General features: G+C 38.0%; 1 protein-coding gene across 7 annotated transcripts in view; it reads left to right on the top strand.

The window, feature by feature from the left end:
- Positions 1-22,041, top strand: part of DYM (dymeclin) — a 351,008-nt gene that overhangs the window by 258,984 nt on the left and 69,983 nt on the right. For 6 of the 7 annotated variants that reach the window (XM_049900187.1, XM_049900183.1, XM_049900184.1 and 3 more), the window contains one exon: positions 21,234-21,416. The exons of the other annotated variant lie outside the window; for it this stretch is intronic. In XM_049900187.1, the coding sequence (XP_049756144.1) occupies positions 21,234-21,416 (183 nt within the window). The remainder of the gene's footprint in view (positions 1-21,233; positions 21,417-22,041) is intronic. 7 annotated transcript variants of the gene reach the window in all.

Here is a 22,041-nt window from a genome sequence, read left to right as displayed (position 1 = left end):
CTGGTAGAATATACTCAAGGTCATACTTTGGTTCTGATGGTAACCCAAGAAGCTGGACTATATGAAGAAGAATGGGCATCAGGATTGGAGGAAGATTCGCTACAACCTGCATTAGGCAAATGGAACAACCTTGCTTTCTGAAAGTGAAGAGGACTTGAAGCACTTACTGATAAAGATCAAAGACCACAGCCTTCAGTATGGATTACACCTCAGAGTGAAAAAAAACAAAAATCCTCACAACCGGACCAATAAGCAACATCATAATAAATGGAGAAAAGATTCAGGTTGTCAAGGATTTCATTTTACTTGGGTCCACAATCAACAACCATGGAAGCAGCAGTCAGGAAATCAAAAGACACGTTGCATTGGGGAAATCGGCTGCTAAAGACCTCTTTAAAGGGTGGAAAGCAAAGATGTCACCTTGAGGACTAAGATGCACCTGACCAAAGCCACGGTGTTTTCAATATCCTCATATGCACGCAAAAGCTGGACAATGAATAAGGAAAACCAAAGAAGAATTGACGCCTTTAAATTGTGGTGTTGATGAAGAATATTGAATATACTATGGAGTGCCAAAAGGACAAACATATCTGTCTCGGAGGAAGTACAACCAGAATTCTCCTTAGAAACATGGATGGCGAAACTACATCTCACATACTTTGGACATGTTATCAGGAGAGATCAGTCCCTGGAGAAGGACATCATGCCTGGTAAAGTAGAAGGTCAGCAAAAAAGAGGAAAACCTCAATGAGGTAGATTGACGCAGTGGCTGCGAAAAATGGGCTCAAGCATAACAATGATTGTGAGGATGGCACAGGACTGGGCAGTGTTTTGTTCTGTTGTACATAGGGTCACTGTAAGTCAGTAGTGACTCAACGGTACCTAACAACAACCTAGTCATTCAATTTCTGTTCTTTGAACTCACAGAAACAGTGACCAATCCAGTAGCATAGCATTGAGCATCCCTGGTAACCAGATATCCACTGAAACAAAGTAGGGTTTTATCCTCCCTTTCCTTTTCCTTTAAGATGGTAACACTAGGTAACAAAATAGTTGATGAGGTGAAATTCCTCTTTAGAAAAGTATTGTAACTAATCACTGAAAAAGAAATGATAGAATATCACCATTTTATAAACCTTAGTGTGTTAGTAGACCCAAGCATTGCGCATCAGTGGCTGGTAATATCACAAAAAGAGACGACTGTATTTTATGTATCTCCTGGTGAGGAACATGCCACAATCTAGGAAGTAGTTGTGCTTAAGGAAAAAAAAAAAAAAAAACTTAATCTGACCAAGTATTTAGATTCAGCCAGCAATTTACTGGAAATATTCAGAACAGAGAAGCATTAAACAACACCAAAATCCAGATTGCAGATCGCAAAAAAAGGGAGGAAGGGTGGAGGAAGGGGAAAGAGAGAGAGAAAGCACTTTAATAAAGACCAGTTGCACTGTAGAGAGTCTGCTTGGATCCTCATTCAAACAAATTGAAAAGAAAAAAAAGAAAGAAACATTTTTTACCTAATTAGGAAGTTGAATACAGCTTTGAAAATCTTCAGGGATTATTGTTAATTTTTTAGGTGTGAGATTGATATTATGGTTATATATTTTTTATAAGGAATTCTTATCTTTTGGAGCTCCTTATCAGTATATTTACAGCTGAAATATACGTCTGGGGTTTATTTCAGAATAACACTTGAGGAGAAAAAGTGGGTGGGTATGCAGAAGAAAGATGGGTCATGAGTTGAAAATTGTTGAAGCTCGGTAACAGATGTATGGAGATTGATTATACCATTCTATTTTTGTATGTACTTGAAAGTTCCAAATAAAAATGTTAAGAGTATGGTCATTGGAATCTGAAAGAACTAGATTTAATCTTCATGTGACTTGACCTTAACCTCTCTGATCTTTTGTTTTCTCATCAGTTAAATAAAAACAATAATACCTAGCTCGTAGGATTGTTGTAGGAATTAAATGGGATAATGCATTGAAAGCACTTAGCATAGTATTGGGCATATGACAAGTAGTATGTAAATACTAGCGACCAGCATTACCACCACTTAGGAGTTCCCGGGTGGCACAGATGGCTAAGTGTTTGACTACTAGCCAAAATGTTGTCAGTTTGAACCTACCCAGTGGTGCCTCAGAAGACAGGCCTGGCGATCTGCCTCTGAAAGGTCATGGCCTTGAAAATCCTATAGAGCACAGTTCTACTCTGCACACATGGGGCCGCCATGAGTTGGAATCGACTGAATGGCAACTAACAACAACAACATTACTACCACTACAGCTTCTATCACCTGAAGGATAGGAAGATATGTCCTTTATTCTCCCACCACTATTGCTGAGGAAGCCTATGAAGAATTCTCTTTTCAGTACACTACAATATAATGGCATAAGCTTACACTGCAAGTCAGACAGACTTGAATTAACTCTTAGTTTTAACACTTCAGAGCTATGCTACCTAGGTTAGTAAATACTTAGTGGCTTTAGCGAAATTACTGTAGCTCCCCGAGCTTTGGTTTTCTTATTTATAAAGTGAGGATATTAATATCTACTTTGCAGAGTTGGATTGAATATTAGTGATTATACATGTAATAGTCTTCATGCAATGCCTAGACCCTAGTAGGTTTTCATTAAATGATGTTGTTGTTATTGCTGTTATATGCCATCCAGCTGGTTCTGACTCATAGCAACCCTGTGTACAATAGAATGAAACAGTACCTGGTGCTGTGCCATCCTCACAGTCGTAGTTATGCTTGAGCCCATTGTTGCAGCCACTGTGTCAGTCCATTTCGTTGAGCATCTTCCTCTTTTGCAGTGACCCTCTACTTTACCAAGCATGATGTCCTTCACCAGGGACTGGTTCCTCCCGATAACATGTGTAAAGTACGTGAGACAAAGTCTTGCCATCCTCGCTTCAAAGGAGCATTCTGGCTGTACTTCCAAGACAGATTTGTTCGTTCTTCTTGCAGACCATAGTATATTCAGTATCCTTTGCCAGCACCATAATTCAAAAGCACCCATTCTTCTTCAGCCTTCCTCATTCATTGTCCAGCTTTCCCGTGCATATGAGGTGATGGAAAACACCATGGATGGCTTGGGTCAGGTACTACTGAGTCCTTAAAGTGATATCTTTGCTTTTTAACACTTGAAATAAATCTTTTGCACATTTGCCAAATGCAACGCATTGTTTGATTTCTTGGCTGCTGCATGCATGGGCATTGATTGTGGCTCCAAGTAAGTGGTAGGTATTATCATACCACGAATTACATTCATTCAAATATGATCATCATTGTTCTGAAATAGAAAGTAAGACCTTTTCCATACACCCTTCCTGGGAAAAATTTATCTGAACACAAGAACAGTCTATTTCTGATTTAATTATGGGCTTTAGAACATACTGTTAAATGGTATATATTTTTTCCAACTTTTAAAATTTCAGTGTGTAGCTTTTTTTTTTTTTTTTTTCCTTCACTGGCTTTTGATTATCAGTAGAGTCTCATCACCTTTCTATTTAGAGGAATGGTGAGGTGCTCTGTATTGGTGATTGTGGCAGATTAATGATCACTGAAATAGTGATGTCCCACATTATCCTGCCCTTTTTCTAGAAATACAGAAATCCTACAGCAGAAAGGATACATTATGTACCAGATGCAAATAGAAAAAATTACTCTGCCTCTCCCACTAGAGATTCAAGTACAATAGAGATGAAATCCACATCTAACAATTCTCTAGAACTGAATCTGGAAATACAAGGGAGGTGACTACTCAGATCCCTTCAAACTCTGGGGTCTGTCGTTCGTTTTTCTCTCTCTTTCACCATCCTGATTGCTCTGTTTCTTCTGATAGTGTAACTCATCGTGACATTTCTGTCAGCGCCGCATCGTCATCATTGCTTACAGGGCGCTCACAAGGTAGTTTGCCCATATAAAGCTTCGTGGAGCTTACATGATGCTAGGAGACATGGCCACTGCCCTCAAGGAATCTGTAAGTCAGTAATGTCACAAAGGAGAACCACAGAGATTGCTTTCTGTAGAAAATTTATATTCTCAGCATATAGATAATAATATGCATCCTTTTACTTTGCCAGAACAAAGGAACCCATTCAAACTCTTAAGTATGTTTAAGTCATTGATAAATCACTTTATATGAGCTTCAGTTTCCCCATCCACAAATAAAAACTCGAGAGTCAGACATACCTGAATGTGAATCCTAGTTCTGTCTCACAATAACGAGGTGATAGTAAGGAAATTCCTTAATGTTTTTGAGTTTCAGTTCCCACATCACTTAATCTCTTTGAGTTTCATTTCATAGGTACAATAGTCCTGTTATTAATTAGTTTTTAAATACGATAAAATACAGTAGATACAAAAAAAAGCATAAATTCAGGGAGGCCATCACCCATTCAGAACACATGTACTGATTGTATTTGTGTCATGTTTCACCCCAGGCACTGAGTGAAAAATGAACAGACATAGACCCTGCCTCAGGGAGCTTGTGGAAGAAAAAACAATCATTTAGCAAATAAGTACAGAATTATAGATACAGCTAGGGAAAATAACAGGGACAAACAGAATGCTAATTTAGATGAAAAAAAAGGGTAAGACCTGATAGGAGCCCTGGTGGCGCAGTAATTAAAGCGCTCAACAGCTAACCAAAAGGTTGGTGATCCACTGCTCTGGAAAAAGCTGTGGCAGTCTGCTTCCGTGAAGATTTATAGCCTTGGAAACCTTTTGGAGTAGTTCTGTGCTGTCCTATAGGGTCACACTATGAGTCAGAATCAACTCGACGGCAGCGGGTTTGGGGTTTTTTTGTTATTGTTGTTTGATAGATGAATAGGGATCAGCCAGAGGAAGAGTGAAGCTAGAGTGTCTTAAGCAGTAGGAACAGCAGGTGCAAAAGTCTTGAGGCAGGACAACTCACAGGAAACTGTAAGTATGCCGTTATGCCCTGGAGTATGCATACTAAGGGGAGGGCAGCATTACATTAGATTGGAGGTACAGCCCAGTGCCACATTATGCCAGGTCTTATGGGCCATTGTAAGGTGTTGGCATGTTATCCATAGATGGCCATGAAGGATTTTGAGCAGTGGAGTTACCTGGCCTGATTAATCTTTGAAGAAAGCACTGTGGAGAAGTGATTTAAAGAGGTAAGAGCTGAGGCTGAGAGGCCAGTTAATCAACCTGGTGAGAGATGACAGTGGCTTGGAAGTCAGAGAAGTCTAGGCTGGAGATGGAAACATAGGTGGCAGCATAAATAAGATGTTTAGAGTTGTGGCAGTGGATGAGAGCACCATGGAAGAGAGACAGTAGCATGAGAAGGAAAGATCAGTCCAGAACTCTTAGGGACCTCAATCTTTAGAAGTTGATAGGAGAGGAAAGAGACCAGGGAAACCTGCAGTACATGGCATCAGGTAGGGATATGTTACAGAGGAAGAGATAGCAAACCGAGTATGGAGTGAGGACTGATGATGAGATGAAAATTAAAACGTGTCCAGTAGATTTGCCAAAACAGAGGTGATATATGGGCATGTAAAAATGGACTTTATTTTACACAGGATGAACTGACGGGCAGTTAGGCTTATTAATAACAACTCATGGTAATAAACCTCATAGTTAAACATCTTGACTAATTTTCTTTAAACCTATATGTCTGTCAGATTTTTAATTAACTTATGCTGAATAAACCAAGCAAAAAACACTGAAGTGAAAGTGTGTCCCCACAACTCAGGTTATAGGAAGCTCTCAGTGACCTCATGATAGCACTGATATTATTTCCATGAGATTGCAGGGTAGATTTAAGTATGTTACATTATGTAACAGGCTTTGCAGTGTTCATCCCCTACGTGGTTCAAAAGAAGTACTCTTTAACGGCATATAGAAATGTGTTTTTCCTTCATAAATGCTTGTTATTTTCCTCTCAAAAAACAAAAACGAAGAGGTTTTAAGACCTGAGTTCAAATGAGGAAAATGAGTCCTGCGTAACAAGGATGACGACGTGTGTGTGTGTGTGTGTGTGTGTGTGTGTGTGTGTGTGTGTGTGTGTGTCTGCGTGTTAGGCTTTTGAAAGAGCTTTAAATTGTTTTGTTTTTTTCTTTTTAATCTTTCATCCTAGTGTCCTTACTATTGTATTACTTATGTAAAGCCTTCTGTTTATTGAGTTCAAAGCGCTTACAATCATCAAGTCATTTATTTCTTGGATTTATTGAACGGGTGCCCATTGTTCAAAAGCCTGTGGGCGTAAGTACAGAGTTATAAAAGCAGACAAATTAAATGTAATAGCACAGGGGCAAGAGAGAAAGCCAGCAGGATGGCCGCTGTGCCTATTGGGAATGCCAGACTCTTAAAAAGAAAGAAAAGAAAACAAAAGAAAAAGGGAAAAAACAACAACCTAGGATACATCATATTCTGAGAGTTTCAAAATATATTTATCAGTCAAAGGGAATGACCATGGGGTGCAGTGAAGAGAGGCCTAATTGGATTTCTAGAGGGCACTCTGGAAAATGCTCACACTTGCAGAGACTCAGATTTTGCTCTTGTAACTAAGCATGAGAAGTTAATGTTCTCATGCCTCATTTTGCAGATAGAAATTCAGAGACAAGGAGATTTGGTTAACTGCCGCTGTCTCAAATCATAACATTGGAAGCATGATCTTATTCTCAGATTCCTAGTTTCATCTCTTGATTTCATTTCTTTCAGCAATTTAGCTTAGGGGTATATTCGTTTCACTTTTCTGTCATCTGCTTCGTACAGTGGTTTTAAAAATGCTTATTTTCACTGTTTAGTAAATCAGTAAAACTTGACAAGCTGATTCTAAAATTAATTTAAAAAACGGAAGGACCTCAGTTTTCAGGAGTAGGAAGTCAGTAGATAATTGAAAATTATAAAAATAAAAAATAGCAGTATAGACATATTTCCATATACAAAGGTAAATGCCAGAGGAAATAGCTAAAATGGTCCAGAGTATTTGCCTCTGGGGAGTGGGAGTTAGGGAAGGAAAGGATGAGTCAGGGGACTACTCTTTTTTTTAAGTCTAGCAGTATTCTACTTTTAAACTATGTTCATTTATTACTTTGATTAAAATTAAAACAAACATTTAAAGAATAGAAAAATGCAAACAGGAAACCAAACTCTCATATACAATAAATATTTGGAAACATTTTCAAAACCAAATTTAATATTATTCTTAGCCCAGAAAATAGTCTGTATTCTTAGCCTATAAAATGATAGGCTTATCTACGCCCTCACTCTAGACAGCCATAGTCTGATATTTGGTAATTCAGGAGAGACTGGCTAGAACTGTTGATAAATTATGCATTCCACAATTAGGCATTTTCTTCTTCTGGTATTCTTACATATTTAATTGGAAATCTCTAATGACACTGGACTGAAACTCTTGAAATAATTATACTGTTGAGTCTTAAATTGGACCTCCTGTGCTCTTTTATTCAGGTCTCAGTCTAAATTATATGTATTCACCCTCTTTTTTCTTGGCCCTCATAGCATTTAGTACACTTCACAGTTCTTCCCACTGGGCGGTAAGTGCCATCAAGGCCAACATCGTTCTGTTGGTCACTGCCTCATCCCCAGCACCTAGTACAGTGCCTTGGCATAAAATCAACCATTTGTTAAGTGAATGACAGTTTCTTCTTGAAACATTATTTTCACTAATTGGCAGCCATTGAGAGAATTGATTCAGTTGTATCAATTAGCCTTGTAACCTGAAGGAGTTAATGAAACTTCCCCAGCTGCCTAGATTACATTGAACCAGACCTACCATGGCTAGTAAATTATAGTGAAGCACAGAATACGAGACAGGTGTTTGGTATCCTTGTTGTTATCAAAGCTCCTAGGAGATGTACTTTATATTCAGATAGTTGCTGTTTTGAGATCTTTTGTGAAAGGCAGTTTGTAACTACAGCCTTTTGTGTGTACAGTTAATGCATTTTAAATTTCTCCCTCTGTGCCTTTATTTCTCTGCCTTTTGGTTTTCATATTCTTTTTGCTCAAGACATCTGATTCCTCATCCAATTTACCCAAATTTCAATTGACAGAAAGTTGAAGTCATTAAGAAGGATATAATCATTCTTCTATTTGGCTTATTGACACACCGAAGGGCTAGAATTTGCACTGACTATTGGATAATAACCAGTAAATTAGTTCAAGTAAGGTTAAAACATTTCTTAAATATAAATGAAACACATACAAGGAGAAAACTGCTTCCTAAAAAAATTTGCTTGGAGACACATTTTTAGAAGGCAGTTAAATTACTAAAATTGATTATTACCATTTTCCTGTTCCCTGGAAATACAAGAATGCTCATTCATCTAATTCCCAGTGTGCTCTTTTGGTAAAGCTAATTGATTTTCAGGAAAGTTTTGACTGATCATTGGCTTTCTTTTATGAAATGTGGCAGAGATTTTTCTTCAACTGCTGCTGTGTACGTTTAAGTCCTTGCCAAAGTTAAGCGTATGACATCCATTACAAAAGACTTTGTGTTGCACCCTGCGTCTGTGATACACGCACATGTGATACCTTAGGTCCAGTTTGTCCCACTTGAATCTGTGTGTGTCTGATAACGTCTCTGACTATGAACATTAGGGAAAGCCTAGTTTTCTTTTAAAGAAAAAGTGAAACTCCCTGCCTCTTATTTACAAATTTACAAGACAGCTAACCAAAGAGGATTATCATTAAATTGCCACTTCTTTTATCTGATGCTAGATTATCTATGCTTTTTCTTATATTCAAACAAAACTAGGGAATGGCAGAGCTTCTAGAGTTAAAGGCAGAAGTTCCCTTTTAATTTACACCGTCGATCGCATATCTCTGTAATGCCCAGCAAATCACCTTCACGTCAGTCAATCCTCACAACTTCTACAAGGTAGGCAAGTGTTAGTATCTGTTCTTAACAAAAGAGGAAATGTGGCCCAGAGAATTTCTCAAGCTCAGACGGCTTTAGCACAGTCAGGTCTAGAACTGAGGTCTGCTGACTCCTGGCGCAATGTTCTGTCCGTTTCAAGAGGACACAACTATGAAAGCCTTCTGTTACTACTTACCCGGTGCCAGGCACTGTTCTGAGTGCTTTATTTAACTCATTCTCCTAACACCACCATGAGGTAGGTCCAGAAAGATATTTGTCATTGCAGTCATAGTAGAGCCCACGGCATGGCTGTCACTTAGTTTAGTACAGTCTGGTAATAGAAATGTCATACAGTAATACTGAAGAGTTCACACATTATAGAAAAAGCTGCGTCTTCAATATATCACTTCCTTTTACAAGCATTTGTACTTTGAGAAATGCTACCAGGTGAATTTTAGCTTTATTGCCATTGATGATAATAGTAGCACTTGTGAGTTTTCTTGTTACAGCATATTCATTACCCTAAAATGTCTTTTGCTTTTGCATTTCATATCTTCTTCATAACAAAATCTCCTCCTTATGGCCAAATGGATACAAGTAGACTAAGAAGCCCTAGTGGTGCAATGGTTAAGCTCTTGGCTGCTCACTGAAAGGTCAGCAGTTTGAACCCACCACCCACTCAGAGAGAGAAAAGACCTGGCAATCCGCTCCCATAAAGACTGAGATTATAGCCTAGGAAACTCTATGGGGCGGTTCTACTCTGTCCTATTGTAGGATTCCTGTGAGTTAGAATCAACTCAGAGGCACACAGGGCTAAAGAAGTACAACAGAAGGAAGGAATGGAGAGGGGATCACGTTCCTTCTTGCCAAGTAAAGCTTGACTGAAGAGACTCCCTTAATAGCCTTTTTCTGTATTTCTATATTAATATTAACTTGTAAAGGAAGGGTTTCCTTCATCCTAATTAGGGTATTTTATTCTTCCTATTTTGGTATGAACTTTTACATGTTGGTGGTAGTTTCTAAAACCTTCTTTTTAAGAAAATTGAGACGAAAATAAAATTAGGCGTCTGCCTCTTCTGAAGAAATTGACACCACAGATCAAAACGACAGACAGCCCCCAACTCATGACTGCATTAATTGCTAGAATATGGTCTTAAGTTGGGCCACTTTAAGTCAGACTCAAACAAATGTTATACATGTTAAGTCCCCTTTCCCAAAATTTATATTATAAAAACACAAAAATAGATTACAGTGAGTAAAAGGTTTTTTTTTTTTATTTTATAATCATATAATCACAAACAATAACAAGAAGATAAGATTCGAGTTATATGTATGCTTTGGGGTGCCTTTGAGGCTTTTAAAAATATAAATCCAATGACAATAGACTGAAGACATTGTTTTTAGTAACTCTTCCTGTAGGAGGGTTTTTTCATTACTCTAAGGACCTTCAAACTGGTCTTAAAATTAGTTTCTGCAACAAGAAATAAATTGCAAATTTAATACAGGATTGCCTCCCAAAGTTTTTGAGTGGTAATTGCTGGGCGATAGGCAGTTTCCATGGCAACTTCTTCACTGGTCCCTTGCTCTAATCGTAGCAGCTGACTGAGTCACCCTTGTCGCCATTGACCTTAACCCAGTCGTCAGCAATGGCAGTTATTTGGACAAAATGTAGGCATTGGTCCCAGTCATTAGACAACCATAAATAAATACAACCTTTGGTCATCATTATGGAATATGATTGTAATGCAGAGAGTCTCAAATCAAGCTACCTTCAATCAGGGGTCCCCTGTATTTCAGCGTTTGACTTGGGATATTTTTGAACATAATATTTCCTGAGAGCCTTAACCATTTTTTAACCATTTAGTATAACATTAGCATTTTGGCTCTTAAAGAGCTAAGATTCATAGCTCAGAGCATTTCATTGTAATGCACATAAATATTTTAAAATACATATTAGTTTGTTTCAGAGTCATGGAAACACTTTTGAATAAATAGACATAAATTGCAAGTCAGAAAAAGTTACTTTTTTTGTCTTAGTGCCTGATACAGTTAATGTACCTCCCCAGTGTATCTGTGACAAGAAACTTGTTTTCGTTGCTTTCAGTAGAAAGAGCGACCTCCTACTTGAGCTGCTACTGTGTATCAGGCATTGGGGTAGATGTTTTACATATTTATTATCTCATTTCCACTCAACTGTAAGAGTTTTGCTAATGAAGAAATCAGAGTTGGCAATTTTGCCCAAGGTCATGTAACCAGTAAATAGTATAACAAGGATTCAAAGGCAAATCAGGTTGACCACAGAGCCTGGGCTGTTAACTACTGTGCTACAGTATTTCCTCAACTAAAATCTCACCAATTTTCCATAAAACTGGGGTGTCTTTAACATTCGGATTAAATGCCCCTGGTTTGAATCCCTTAAAATAATATTTGGTGTGCACATTGAAGTTCAGGATTCCTCTGTTACATTTGGAATATTATTTCCAAGTATACCAATAACATGTCAGGTTTTTGTTCCCTTTTTTTAAATGCCAAATTCTTTACATACTTTGAAAGAAGCTTTTTTTTTTGAGATACTTCTGCCTTATGAACTTAGTCAGGATTTTGTAACTACACAGTGTGCCTGTTCTCCGTGCCTGGGACAATACTGCGTGCCCTGACGTGGACTCTCGATGTTTGTTAAATCATTGTCGTCTGTGGTGGTTTTATATTCATTTCTGTTTGTCCAGTTCAATCTGCTGAGAATTCTGTTATGTCAAATTGTGTTGAACCATAAGGTAGGTTTGTCATCTAGAAGTAGTTAAATCAAAACAGTGTTTGTTTTATCTATTAATGATTGTAGAAGCTTTTGAAAATAAATATAATAAAATAAAAATAACAATGCCTCAAGCATAAGATTTTATTTGGTTTTTATATGGACGATTCAAAAACGTTCATCTTACACTGTTGCTTCACTGTTAATTTGCTAATTATTTGAAAAATAAAGGGGAGTGACATTTAATGCTATTTGAAGTTTAGTCTCCTTATAAACCTCACACAAAAGCTTACTTCCTGCTGTTTTACTAGAAATATCCTCACAAATACTTAGATTTTTACTCAGTGCAGTTTGAAGTCCGTCTTGTTGGTTTGTTTTTTCTTGAAAGATCATTGGACTGATTCCATTTTATTATGGAAATTTTCAAATATGCAAAAAAGAAAGAAATTTTTACAGTGAATGTACGTATGTCCACCACCTAGATTCTACAGTTAACGTTTTACTAATCGCCTACCTTTTCACCTCTGTATCCTTCAATCAATCTTATTTTTTTATGCATTTCAAGGTTAATTGGGTGATAAATCATTTTAATATTGTTAGGTGCTGTCAAGTCAATTCCAACTCATAGCAACCCTGTGTACAACAGAATGAAACACCGCCCGGTCCTGTGCCATCCTCACAGTCATTGCTGTGTTTAAGCCCATTGTTGCAGACATTGTGTCATTCCATCTCGCTGAAGGTCTTCCTCTTTTTTGCTGACCTCCTACCTTACCAAACATGATGTCCTTCTCCAAGGATTGATCCCTCCTGACAATGTGTCCAAAGTACATGAGATGGAATCTCACCATCCTTGCTTCTGAAAAACATTCTGGCTGTACTTCTTCCAAGTTAGATTTGTTCTTTTTTCCGGCAGTCCATCATATATTCAGTATTCTTCATCACCACCATAATTTAAATGCACCAATTCTTCTTTGCTCTTCCTTATTCATTGTCCAGCTTTCACATGCATATGAGGTGATTGAAAATATCATGGCTTGGGTTAGGTGCACTTTAGTCCTCCAAGTGACAACTTTGCTTTTTAACACTTCAAAGAGGTCTTTTGCGGCATGTTTGCCCAGTGCAATATGTCATTTGATTTCTTGACTGCTGCTTCCATGGGTGTTGATTGTGGATCCAAGTAAAATGAAATCCTTGACAACTTCAGTCTTTTCTCCTTTTATCATGATGTTGCTTACTGGTCCACTTGTGAGGATTTTTGTTTTCTTTATGTTGAGGTGTAATCCATACTGAAGGCTGTAGTCTTTGATCTTCATCACTAAGTGCTTCAAGTCCTCTTGGCTTTCAGCAGACAAGGTTGTGTCATCTGCATACCACATGCTCTAAATGAGTCTTCTTCACATAGTCCACCTTCTCCAGTTATCTGTTCAGCATACAGATTGAATAAATATGGTGAAAGGGTACAACCCCGACGCACACCTTTCCTGACTTTAAACCACGCAGCATCCTGTTGTTCTGTTCAAACGGCTGCCTCTTGGTCTATGTATAGGTTCCTCATGAGCACAATTAAGTGTTCTGGAATTCCCATTTTTCGCAATGTTATCCATAATTTATGATCCACCCAGTCAAATGCCTTTGCATGGTCAACAACAAAAACACAAGTAAACATCTTTCTGGTATTCTCTGCTTTCAGCCATGATCCACCTGACATGAGAGCAATGATATCCCTCATTCCATGTCCTCGTCTGAATTCAGCTTTAATTTCTGGCAGTTCCTGTCAGTGTACTGTTGCAACTGTTTTTTAATTATTTTCAGCAAAATTTTACTCAAGTATGATAATAATAATGATCAATTAATGATATTGTTCGATAATTTCCGCATTCAGTTGAATCACCTTTCTTTGGAATGGGCACAAATAAGGATCTCTTTCAGGCAGTTGGCCAGGTAGCTGTCTCTAAATTTCTTGGCATAGACAAGTGAGTGCTTCCAGCATTGCATCCATTTGTTGAGACATCTCAGTTGGTATTGTGTCAATCCCTGGAGCCCTCTTTTTCACCAGTGCCTTCAGTGCAGTTTGGACTTCTTCCTTCAGTACCATCAGTTCTTGATCGTATGCTGCCTCCTGAAATGGCTGAACATTGACCAGTTCTTTTTGGTGCCATGACTCTGTATTCCTTGCATCTTCTTTTGATGCACCCTGCATCGTTCCATATTTTGCCCTTAGAATCCTTCACTATTGCAACTCAAGGCTTGAATTTTTTTCTGCAGTTCTTTCAGCTTGAGGAATGCCTAGCGTATTCTTCCATTTTGGTTTTCTAGCTCCAGGTCTTTTCACATTTCGTTATAAAACTTTGTCTTCTCGAGCTACCCTTTGAAATACTCTGTTCACCTCTTTTACATCATCATTTCTTCCATTCCCTTTAGCTACTCTATGTTTAGGAACAAGTTTCAGAGTCTCTTCTGACACCCATTTTGGTCTTTTCTTTCTTTCCTTTTTTTTTTTTTTTTTTTTTTTTTTTTAACTACCGTTTGCTTTCTTCACATATGATCGCCTTGATTTCGTCTCACAGCTTTTCTGGTCTTTGGTCATTAGTGTTCACTGTGTCAAATCTATTCTTGAGATGGTCTCTAAATTCAGATGGAATATACTGAAGTCATATTTTGGCTCTCGTGGACTTGTCCTCATTTTCTTCTGCTTCAGCTCGAACTTGCATATGCGCAATGGGTGGTCTGTTCCACAGTTGGCCGCTGGCCTTGTTCTGACTGATGATATTGAGCTTTTCCATCCTCTCTTTCTACAGATGTAATTGATTTGATTCCTGTGTATTCTATCCAGTGAGGTCCACATGTATAGTTGCCATTTATGTTGTTGAAAAAAGATATCTGCAGTGAATAAATTATTGGTCTTGCAAAATTCTATGATGTGATCTCTGGCACCATTTCTGTCTGAAGCCCATATTTTTCAACTACCAATCCTTTTTGTTTCCAACTTTTTCTTTCCAATCACAGCGATTATCAGTGCATCTTGACTGTTACGTTTGATTGATTTCAGATTGCAGAATTTGGTTTAAAAAAAATTTAATAGCTTTGTGGTATTTTACTGTCCAAATCTACTATAATTCTTTTTACCAATCACCGACTGTCGGACATTTGGGATTGGGATAGGCAGAATTATGGCCCCTGAAAAGTATCCATGGCAAAAAGGAGTTTGCAGATACAATTAAGGTTAAAAAAACTAGTGGTTGTCTAGTCTGTTCCAACTCATGGCAACCCAGTGCGTGTCAGAGTAGAGCTGTGCTCCACAGGGTTTTCAGTCACTGATTTTTCTTAAGTAGATCAGCAGGCCTTTTATCAGAGAGCCTCTTGGTGGACATGTACCACTAGCCTTTCGATTAGCAAGGAGGATGAGGACCATTTGCACCAACCAGGGACTCCAATTAAGGCTACATATCTTAAGATAAGGAGATTAAAGTGACTTACCCAGATTCTAAGCACCTGAGCCCCTAAAAGCAGAGAACTTCTTCCAGCTGGAACAGAAGAGATATGCCAGAAGGGGAAGTTGAAGAGATTAGATTCCTAAAATGGACCTGACCTGCAGTTGCTGGTTTGAAGATGGAGGAAGCAATATGATGAGGAGCACAAGTGGCCTGAAGGATCTAACAGAGACTCCATTAGACAACCAGCAAGAAAACAGGAAACTCAGCCCTGCAGCCAGGAAGAAAATTCTGCCAACAACGTGTATGAACTTGGAAGTGGATTCTTCCCCAGAGCCTCCACATAAGAGCCCCGCCCAGCTGATACCTTGAGTTAGGCCTCCTAGAACTCAGAGCAGAGGAACCAGCCAAATCCACTGGATCTTCTGACCTGCAGGGCTTTGAGATAATACCTTTGTGCATATGATAGCAGTAGAAAATGAGGAATAACGAGAATTTTTTGTTATCATGCAATAAGCATCCACATGATAAATCCTTGGGCACAGTCTTAATGATTTCCTTAAGAGAAATTCCTAACGTGAATTTCAGAGACAAAAAGTTTTTGCATTTTTTAAGATTTTTAGTACATATTTATGAATTGTTTCAGTTACACTTCCATCAGTACTTCTCTTACGTGAAGCAGGTGAGACCTGGTGCCTGCCTGCAGCAGTAGCTAATCACCTCTGCAAGTCTGACCCCACTAGAGTCCGAGTCTCCTGCCCCTCAACCGGTTTTTCTCACGAGCGCCTGGTGGAGGCCAAGGGGAAAAGAGGTTTTGAGCAAGTGAGAACTAACTCCCTTGTGTCTGAGACTTCTTCTCATTGTTAGAGTAGGAGAAGCGTTCTTTGCAGCTTCACATCCCAAACAGAAGCGCAAGTCCTGACCCTCTACAGTGCTTCGCTGCTTGCCCCAGACAGCCCATTTACTTCACAGTTGTGGACCAGAGGTCCAGAAAACAACTTGCCCATTCCGTGGCAAAACTGGGACTAGAACCCAGTAGAGCTCTCTCCACTGACTGGCAGCAGCCTCTGCTTTGCCTTTTTTCTGCTTCAGGGCTGTAAAAACCCACTGCGGTTGAGTTGATTCCAACTCATAGCAACCCTATAGGACAGGGTAGAACTGCCTGGTAGAGTTTCCAAGGAGTGCCTGGCGGATTCGAACTACTGACCTTTTGGTTGGCAGCTGTAACACTTAACCACTTTGCCACCAGGGTTTCCTCAGGGCTATAGTTCCCCTGTTTGTGATCCCTTACTGCCACTCTTAGCATCACTGACTCTGCTTCCCAAGAAAGAATGAGAAAAGGGGACTTGGATATAATGTGAAATTCATACATTGAAAATTATGAATTATAGACAAATCAGTACATTCTTTGATTGAGAGAATGATTATTTTGAAACTTAGCGTTACACACTTTTATTCTTAAAATTTTATTTTATTCACTCTAAAAACACACAATTATTTCGTTCAAGGTGATGGGGCAGTCTAAATTCTAGCTTTTACTGACAGTTGAGGCCGCTCTGAAGAATTTTATACATTAACTACATTTTTTGTTACTTTGACAAAATAATGCTTTCTAAATTCAGTGTTTTCTACATTCCTTATGTGAAAAAATAAATAAAATAATTTTTTTTTTTTTTATGGAAGCTGAGACTTGAGAGTAGGAAGGAATTTTTAAAATCATATAAGCACTTGTTTTTGCAAACAAAAAAACTGCAACTCAAAGAGGTTAAGTAACTTACATAGCTAGTTATTGGCAGAACTGGGACTCTTGGATCTCAAATCGGGGTGGATGAGCAAGGACACTCAGTAGTGTGTCGAAGCCCCCCCCAAAAAAATTTTGACACATCTTTCTAGTGCATTGTTTTACTCAGACGTTTTGTGTGTGTGTGTGTGTGTGTATGGGGTGCAGAGGGGTATATGTTTTCATAATAAAACACCAATATATTATGAAAGTGAACACTAATTTTTAAGATGACATATTTTAAAAAGCAAAAACAAAAACCATGCTCTGCATCCCACTTTCTGCCCAGTGTAGTGGCCTGCCGAGGTAATCTGATTGTTGGGGGCCCGCAACCTAGTTGGTTTTCAATCAGAATACTCCTTTTTTCTGAGTTGTCTGGCTGTTCTCCAGATCTGAAAACCATGTCAAGGTAAGCAATGTCCCCTTACCAGCCACAGTTTATCTTGCCTTTCTGCCACCCATGTCTTAACAGCAGTATGTTTTAAATAACGAACTTCTCAGGGTTCTAATTTAGGCTGATGGGCCCCATTCAGACTCTTGCCCAAGGAATAAAGCAACAGACAATGCAGTTTTACATACCCACGTAAGAACGGTGGTGGCAGATGAGGGCGACATAGCTCTGTGCTGTCCTCGGCACCCTCCCCTGGTCCCACCACACTGGTAGAGTTACACATTGTCTCGTTTGCTCACAGACCTTATTCTTCGGCTGCGATTTTGCACCGTAACATGAGGCCAGTTCTTTCTATCAGAAGCTTGATATTTTGAGATAAATCTAGTTCTGGCTAGAAATGAGATGGGTGCAAAGCTTTTCAGTGTGTACGTCAGTGCATTAACGTAAAGATAGCAAGAGTCTATCGCCAAATGATTGGCTTTGAAGGCCATTTGCGCATTAATTTTAAAAAGCGGCTTCCCTCCCCCCACTCCCCTTTGGCAAAGCCCCATTAATTCTGTTGAAGGTTTTGTTTTCTGCTGAAAATGCAGGAAATTTAGATAACTCTCTTGGAATCTCCCCAAAACTAATAACAAACAAGATACATACGCTTCTCTTAAGAAAACTAGAAATAAATGATTTGAAACTATCTGTATAAATTCCCTCTTAAAAGGAAAGTTTAGATAATAAGAGGCAACTGTGACCGCTGTTAACAAGGTAGAGTATCCCCACAGCTGCCAGCTTGTCCATTTGATATTAAATTACTACTTAGCATAGAATTTGCTGGGCTGTCATTACCAATGTGTACATACTACCAGAAACATCTGAAAGTGGAATCCTTTTTCTCAGGGTTCCCGTTTTTACATTTGAAATTTTTCTGCCATGAAACAAAGTATGTTCGCCTTTTTGAGGAGAAAGTTTTTTGGATCTGGCATCCATTCCTCTTAACGGAAGCTGTATGTACTAAAAAGAAAATACCATCAATGAAAAAGACACAATATTCCACACATATTTTGCTGTTCTATCGATGAACCATCAGGTTTATTCTCTGACAAAGCTAATTTTGACGTGGCTTATTTTTTAAAAGTGTGTTTTGTTATCAGACCTTAATTTGTTACATAAATGTCAGTCAACTTTTCAATACAGTGTTCCCTAGAGAATCCATTTTATAAATCAGTAGAAGTTGAATTTTGGGCATATATTTAAGACTAAGACATGGAGTTTCTGAACGCTTTGTACTTACAGTAATTGTATTAGTTTAGCAGCTTTGGAAAGGCATTTATCTTTTTGTTCTTTTTTGTAATAATGTCTAAAATCATCTTTTCACCTTCAAAATGTTTTAATAGTGTATTTGTTTTTACTTAAAAAAACAAAACAACTCTTACATGGTACTTAGCATGTTTTCAGCAGTTTTAACGACTTTACAAATGTTACCTCAGTTAAATTTCATTAAAAAAATATCAAATAACCACTTTCTTTAAATACTATTTGAAATTCTCACACCCAAATAGTGATTAGGTTGGATGACCTATGGGTCAGTTAGGAGGCAATGAGTTTATGTTAATGGGGAAGGAGGAGTTAGGAAAAGGAGGGTAAGAATGGTTGCACAACTTGCAGTCTAATCGGTGCCACTGAATTATACATGTAGAAATTATTGAATTGTGTATATTTTGCTGTGTATATTCTCAACAGCAACAAATAATGACTTTTTTTTAAATAATCCTTTTGAAAGTACTTGTGGGAATAATTGTGACATACAGCCATCATCCAATAGGACTGGCAGTGACTACTGGTCATACAGTATGTAGCTTTTTCAGACTGGTTTTTTTCACTTAGCTCTCCGTATTTAAGATTTCTCCATGTCATAGTTTGATAGCTCATTTCTTTCTATCACTGGATAATATGCCACAGTTTGTTTATCCATTCACCTGTTGGAGGACATCGTGGTTGCTTTCAGGATTTAACAAATAGGAAGAAAGCTACATTCATGTGCAGGTTTTTATTTGGACATACATTTTCAATTGCCAGGCTATCTTGCCAAGTGGCTGTAACATTTTGTATACCTACCAGCAGTGAATGAGAGTTCCTTTTGCTCCACATCCTCGCCAGCATTTGAATTTGTCAGTGTTTTGTATTTCAGCCATTCTAATAGGTCTGTAGTGGTATCTCCAAAAAGCAAAAACCAAACCCACTGCCATCAAGTCAGTTCTAACACACAGCGACCTCACAGAGTTTCCAAGGCTGTAAATCTTTACAGAAGCAGACTGCCACATCTTCTCACGTTAGTGGTATCTCATTGTTGTTTTAATTTGCAGTTCCCTTGATGGTACAAATCGTTAATCACACTCAGCTGCTAATCGAAAGATTGGAGGTTCAAGTCCACTCAGAGGTGCCTCGAAAGAAAGACCTGGCAACCTACTTCTGAAAAATCAGCCCTTGACAACCCTACGGTGTACAGTTCTACTCTGACGCACGTGGGCTCGCCACGAGTCAGGGTCTACTCAACAGCAACTGGCAGTAATGACATGATATTGAGCATCTTTTCATATGCTTTTTTGCTGTCTGTATATCTTCTTTGGTGAGGTTTCTGTTCAGATCTTGTAATTGGGTTGTTTGTTTTCTTATTGTTGAGTTTTAAGAGTTCTCTGTATATTTTAAATACAAGTCCTTTAACAGGTCTATGGTTTGCAAATGTTTTCTCCCCATCTGTGGTTTGTCTTTTCATTCTCCTAACAGTGTCATTTGTAGAGCAGTTTATTTTAATGAAGTCCAACTTACCAATTTTATGGATTGTGCTTTTGCCATTGTGTCCCAAAAGTCATTACTAAACCCAAGATCATCCAGATTTTCTCTTATATAGCTTTACATCTTACATTTAGGTCTGTGATCCATTTTTAGTTAATTTTTGTGAAGAAAGTAAGCTGTGTCTAGATTCTTTCTTTGCATGAGGATATTTTCTGTTTGTTACCTGCTTTTCATTTGTCTGTGTTTTTGTGTTTTTTCCCCTGCCTTCCTGTGGGTTATTTGAACAGTTTTTAGGTATATCTGTAGTATTCTTGAGTGTATCTCTTTGTGTAGATTTTTACTGGTTGTTTGAGGTATTATACATACATAATGTGTCCCGTCTACTAATATTGACATTTTACTGGTTCAAGTGAGGTATAGAAACCTTAACCTTCCTTTAAATCCCTTTACTTCCCCTGTTTGTAATTACCTTAGATATTTTCTTTATGTATGGAGAACCTCATTGGAAATGTTATGATGTTTGCTTTGACTATCACACATAATTTAGAAAACTCAAGAGGAGAAAGAATGTCTGTTGTATTTACCCATACCTTTGCACTTTAAGTTATTCTTCTAAGAGATTCATTGATTGCCTACTTTGAGTTTTGCTGTCTTAATTATTTTATGTTCAGCTTTTTCTTCTAAGAGATTCATTGATTGCCTACTTTGAGTTTTGCTGTCTTAATTATTTTATGTTCAGCTTTTCAAAGACTGTTAACTCTTGAGGAAAGAGAGACAAAACCGTAGTCTACTTATCTGTAAATGTAGTGATTGAAATGATGGTTCAGGGAAATAAAGTAATATTATGAATTAGGCACTTTTCTTGGGATCAGTAAGACCCTACCACCACTTTACATGGAGGCACAGTCTAATGTGATACAGTGACAAGAATACGAATAAGGACCACATAAGTGAGAGGCTGTAAGCACCAACTTGACCTTTAGTTGGTGAGTCTATCATTTATTATTTGCAATTCCTGATTATCACCGTACTAAGTTCAAAAGATTTTAACTCACCCTTTAGTAACTGATACACCTAATTCTAAAGATTCTTGAAAAAAATTAATTATGTAGAGATTTACCTCTTCTGCATTATCTTTCCAATGCTGTAATAATTTTAAAAGAATTGCTTTCATTCTGATAATTTGATCCCAAGGAAAAAACACTGACTCTTTGTGGGGGTTTCCTTTCTTTGTAAGGCGCAAGACCTAAATGTCATTGAAGAAGTGATTCGAATGATGTTAGAGATCATCAATTCCTGCCTGACAAATTCTCTGCACCACAACCCAAACTTGGTGTATGCCCTGCTTTACAAACGAGATCTCTTTGAACAATTTCGAACTCACCCATCATTTCAGGATATAATGCAAAATATTGACTTGGTAAGTATAAATAGACATAATTATTACGGTTCTTTTTTTTAAGTATTAAAGCAAGGAAAGTTTAATTTAACAAACCTTGATAAGAACTGCAGTGATAAGAGTCGTCCTTTTAACATTAACTCTATCTGGAGTCTGTTCTGCTGTTAACAGTTGCTGCATTCCCTGTGGCGGGGGGTGGGAGGTATACAAGCATACTTAATAGAATTGAGATCATACTTTATACTGTTCTGTATTCTGTCATTTTACTTAATATTATTTAGATGATCCATATTTTTCTGTGGTATCATCAGCTTTTTGGAAACCTTACATTTTAGTATCTGTATAACTTAAAAAAAATTTTTTTTTCATAACTTGTAGATGTCCTAAAATCGATTTGGCCGTTATCTTACTGTCGTTCATTTTTTATTTTTTCCAATATTTCACATTAATTCATAATTAATGAACAGTTTATAAGCTCATTTTGCCTCACATTTCTTGACCTTTTTTTGTTTGGTACAGAGTCTTAGTACTGGAATTTTACTGTGTCAGGGGTTATCTGTATTTTCAAGATTCAGCACATATTGCCAAATTGCTTTCCAGAAACACTGTACAGTTTATGCATCTGTGTATCACCTTATCCCTCCAC

Source organism: Elephas maximus, chromosome 11, assembly GCF_024166365.1.
Source record: "Elephas maximus indicus isolate mEleMax1 chromosome 11, mEleMax1 primary haplotype, whole genome shotgun sequence".
Classification (NCBI taxonomy): domain Eukaryota; kingdom Metazoa; phylum Chordata; class Mammalia; order Proboscidea; family Elephantidae; genus Elephas; species Elephas maximus.
This window is presented reverse-complemented; position numbering and strand designations above follow the sequence as displayed.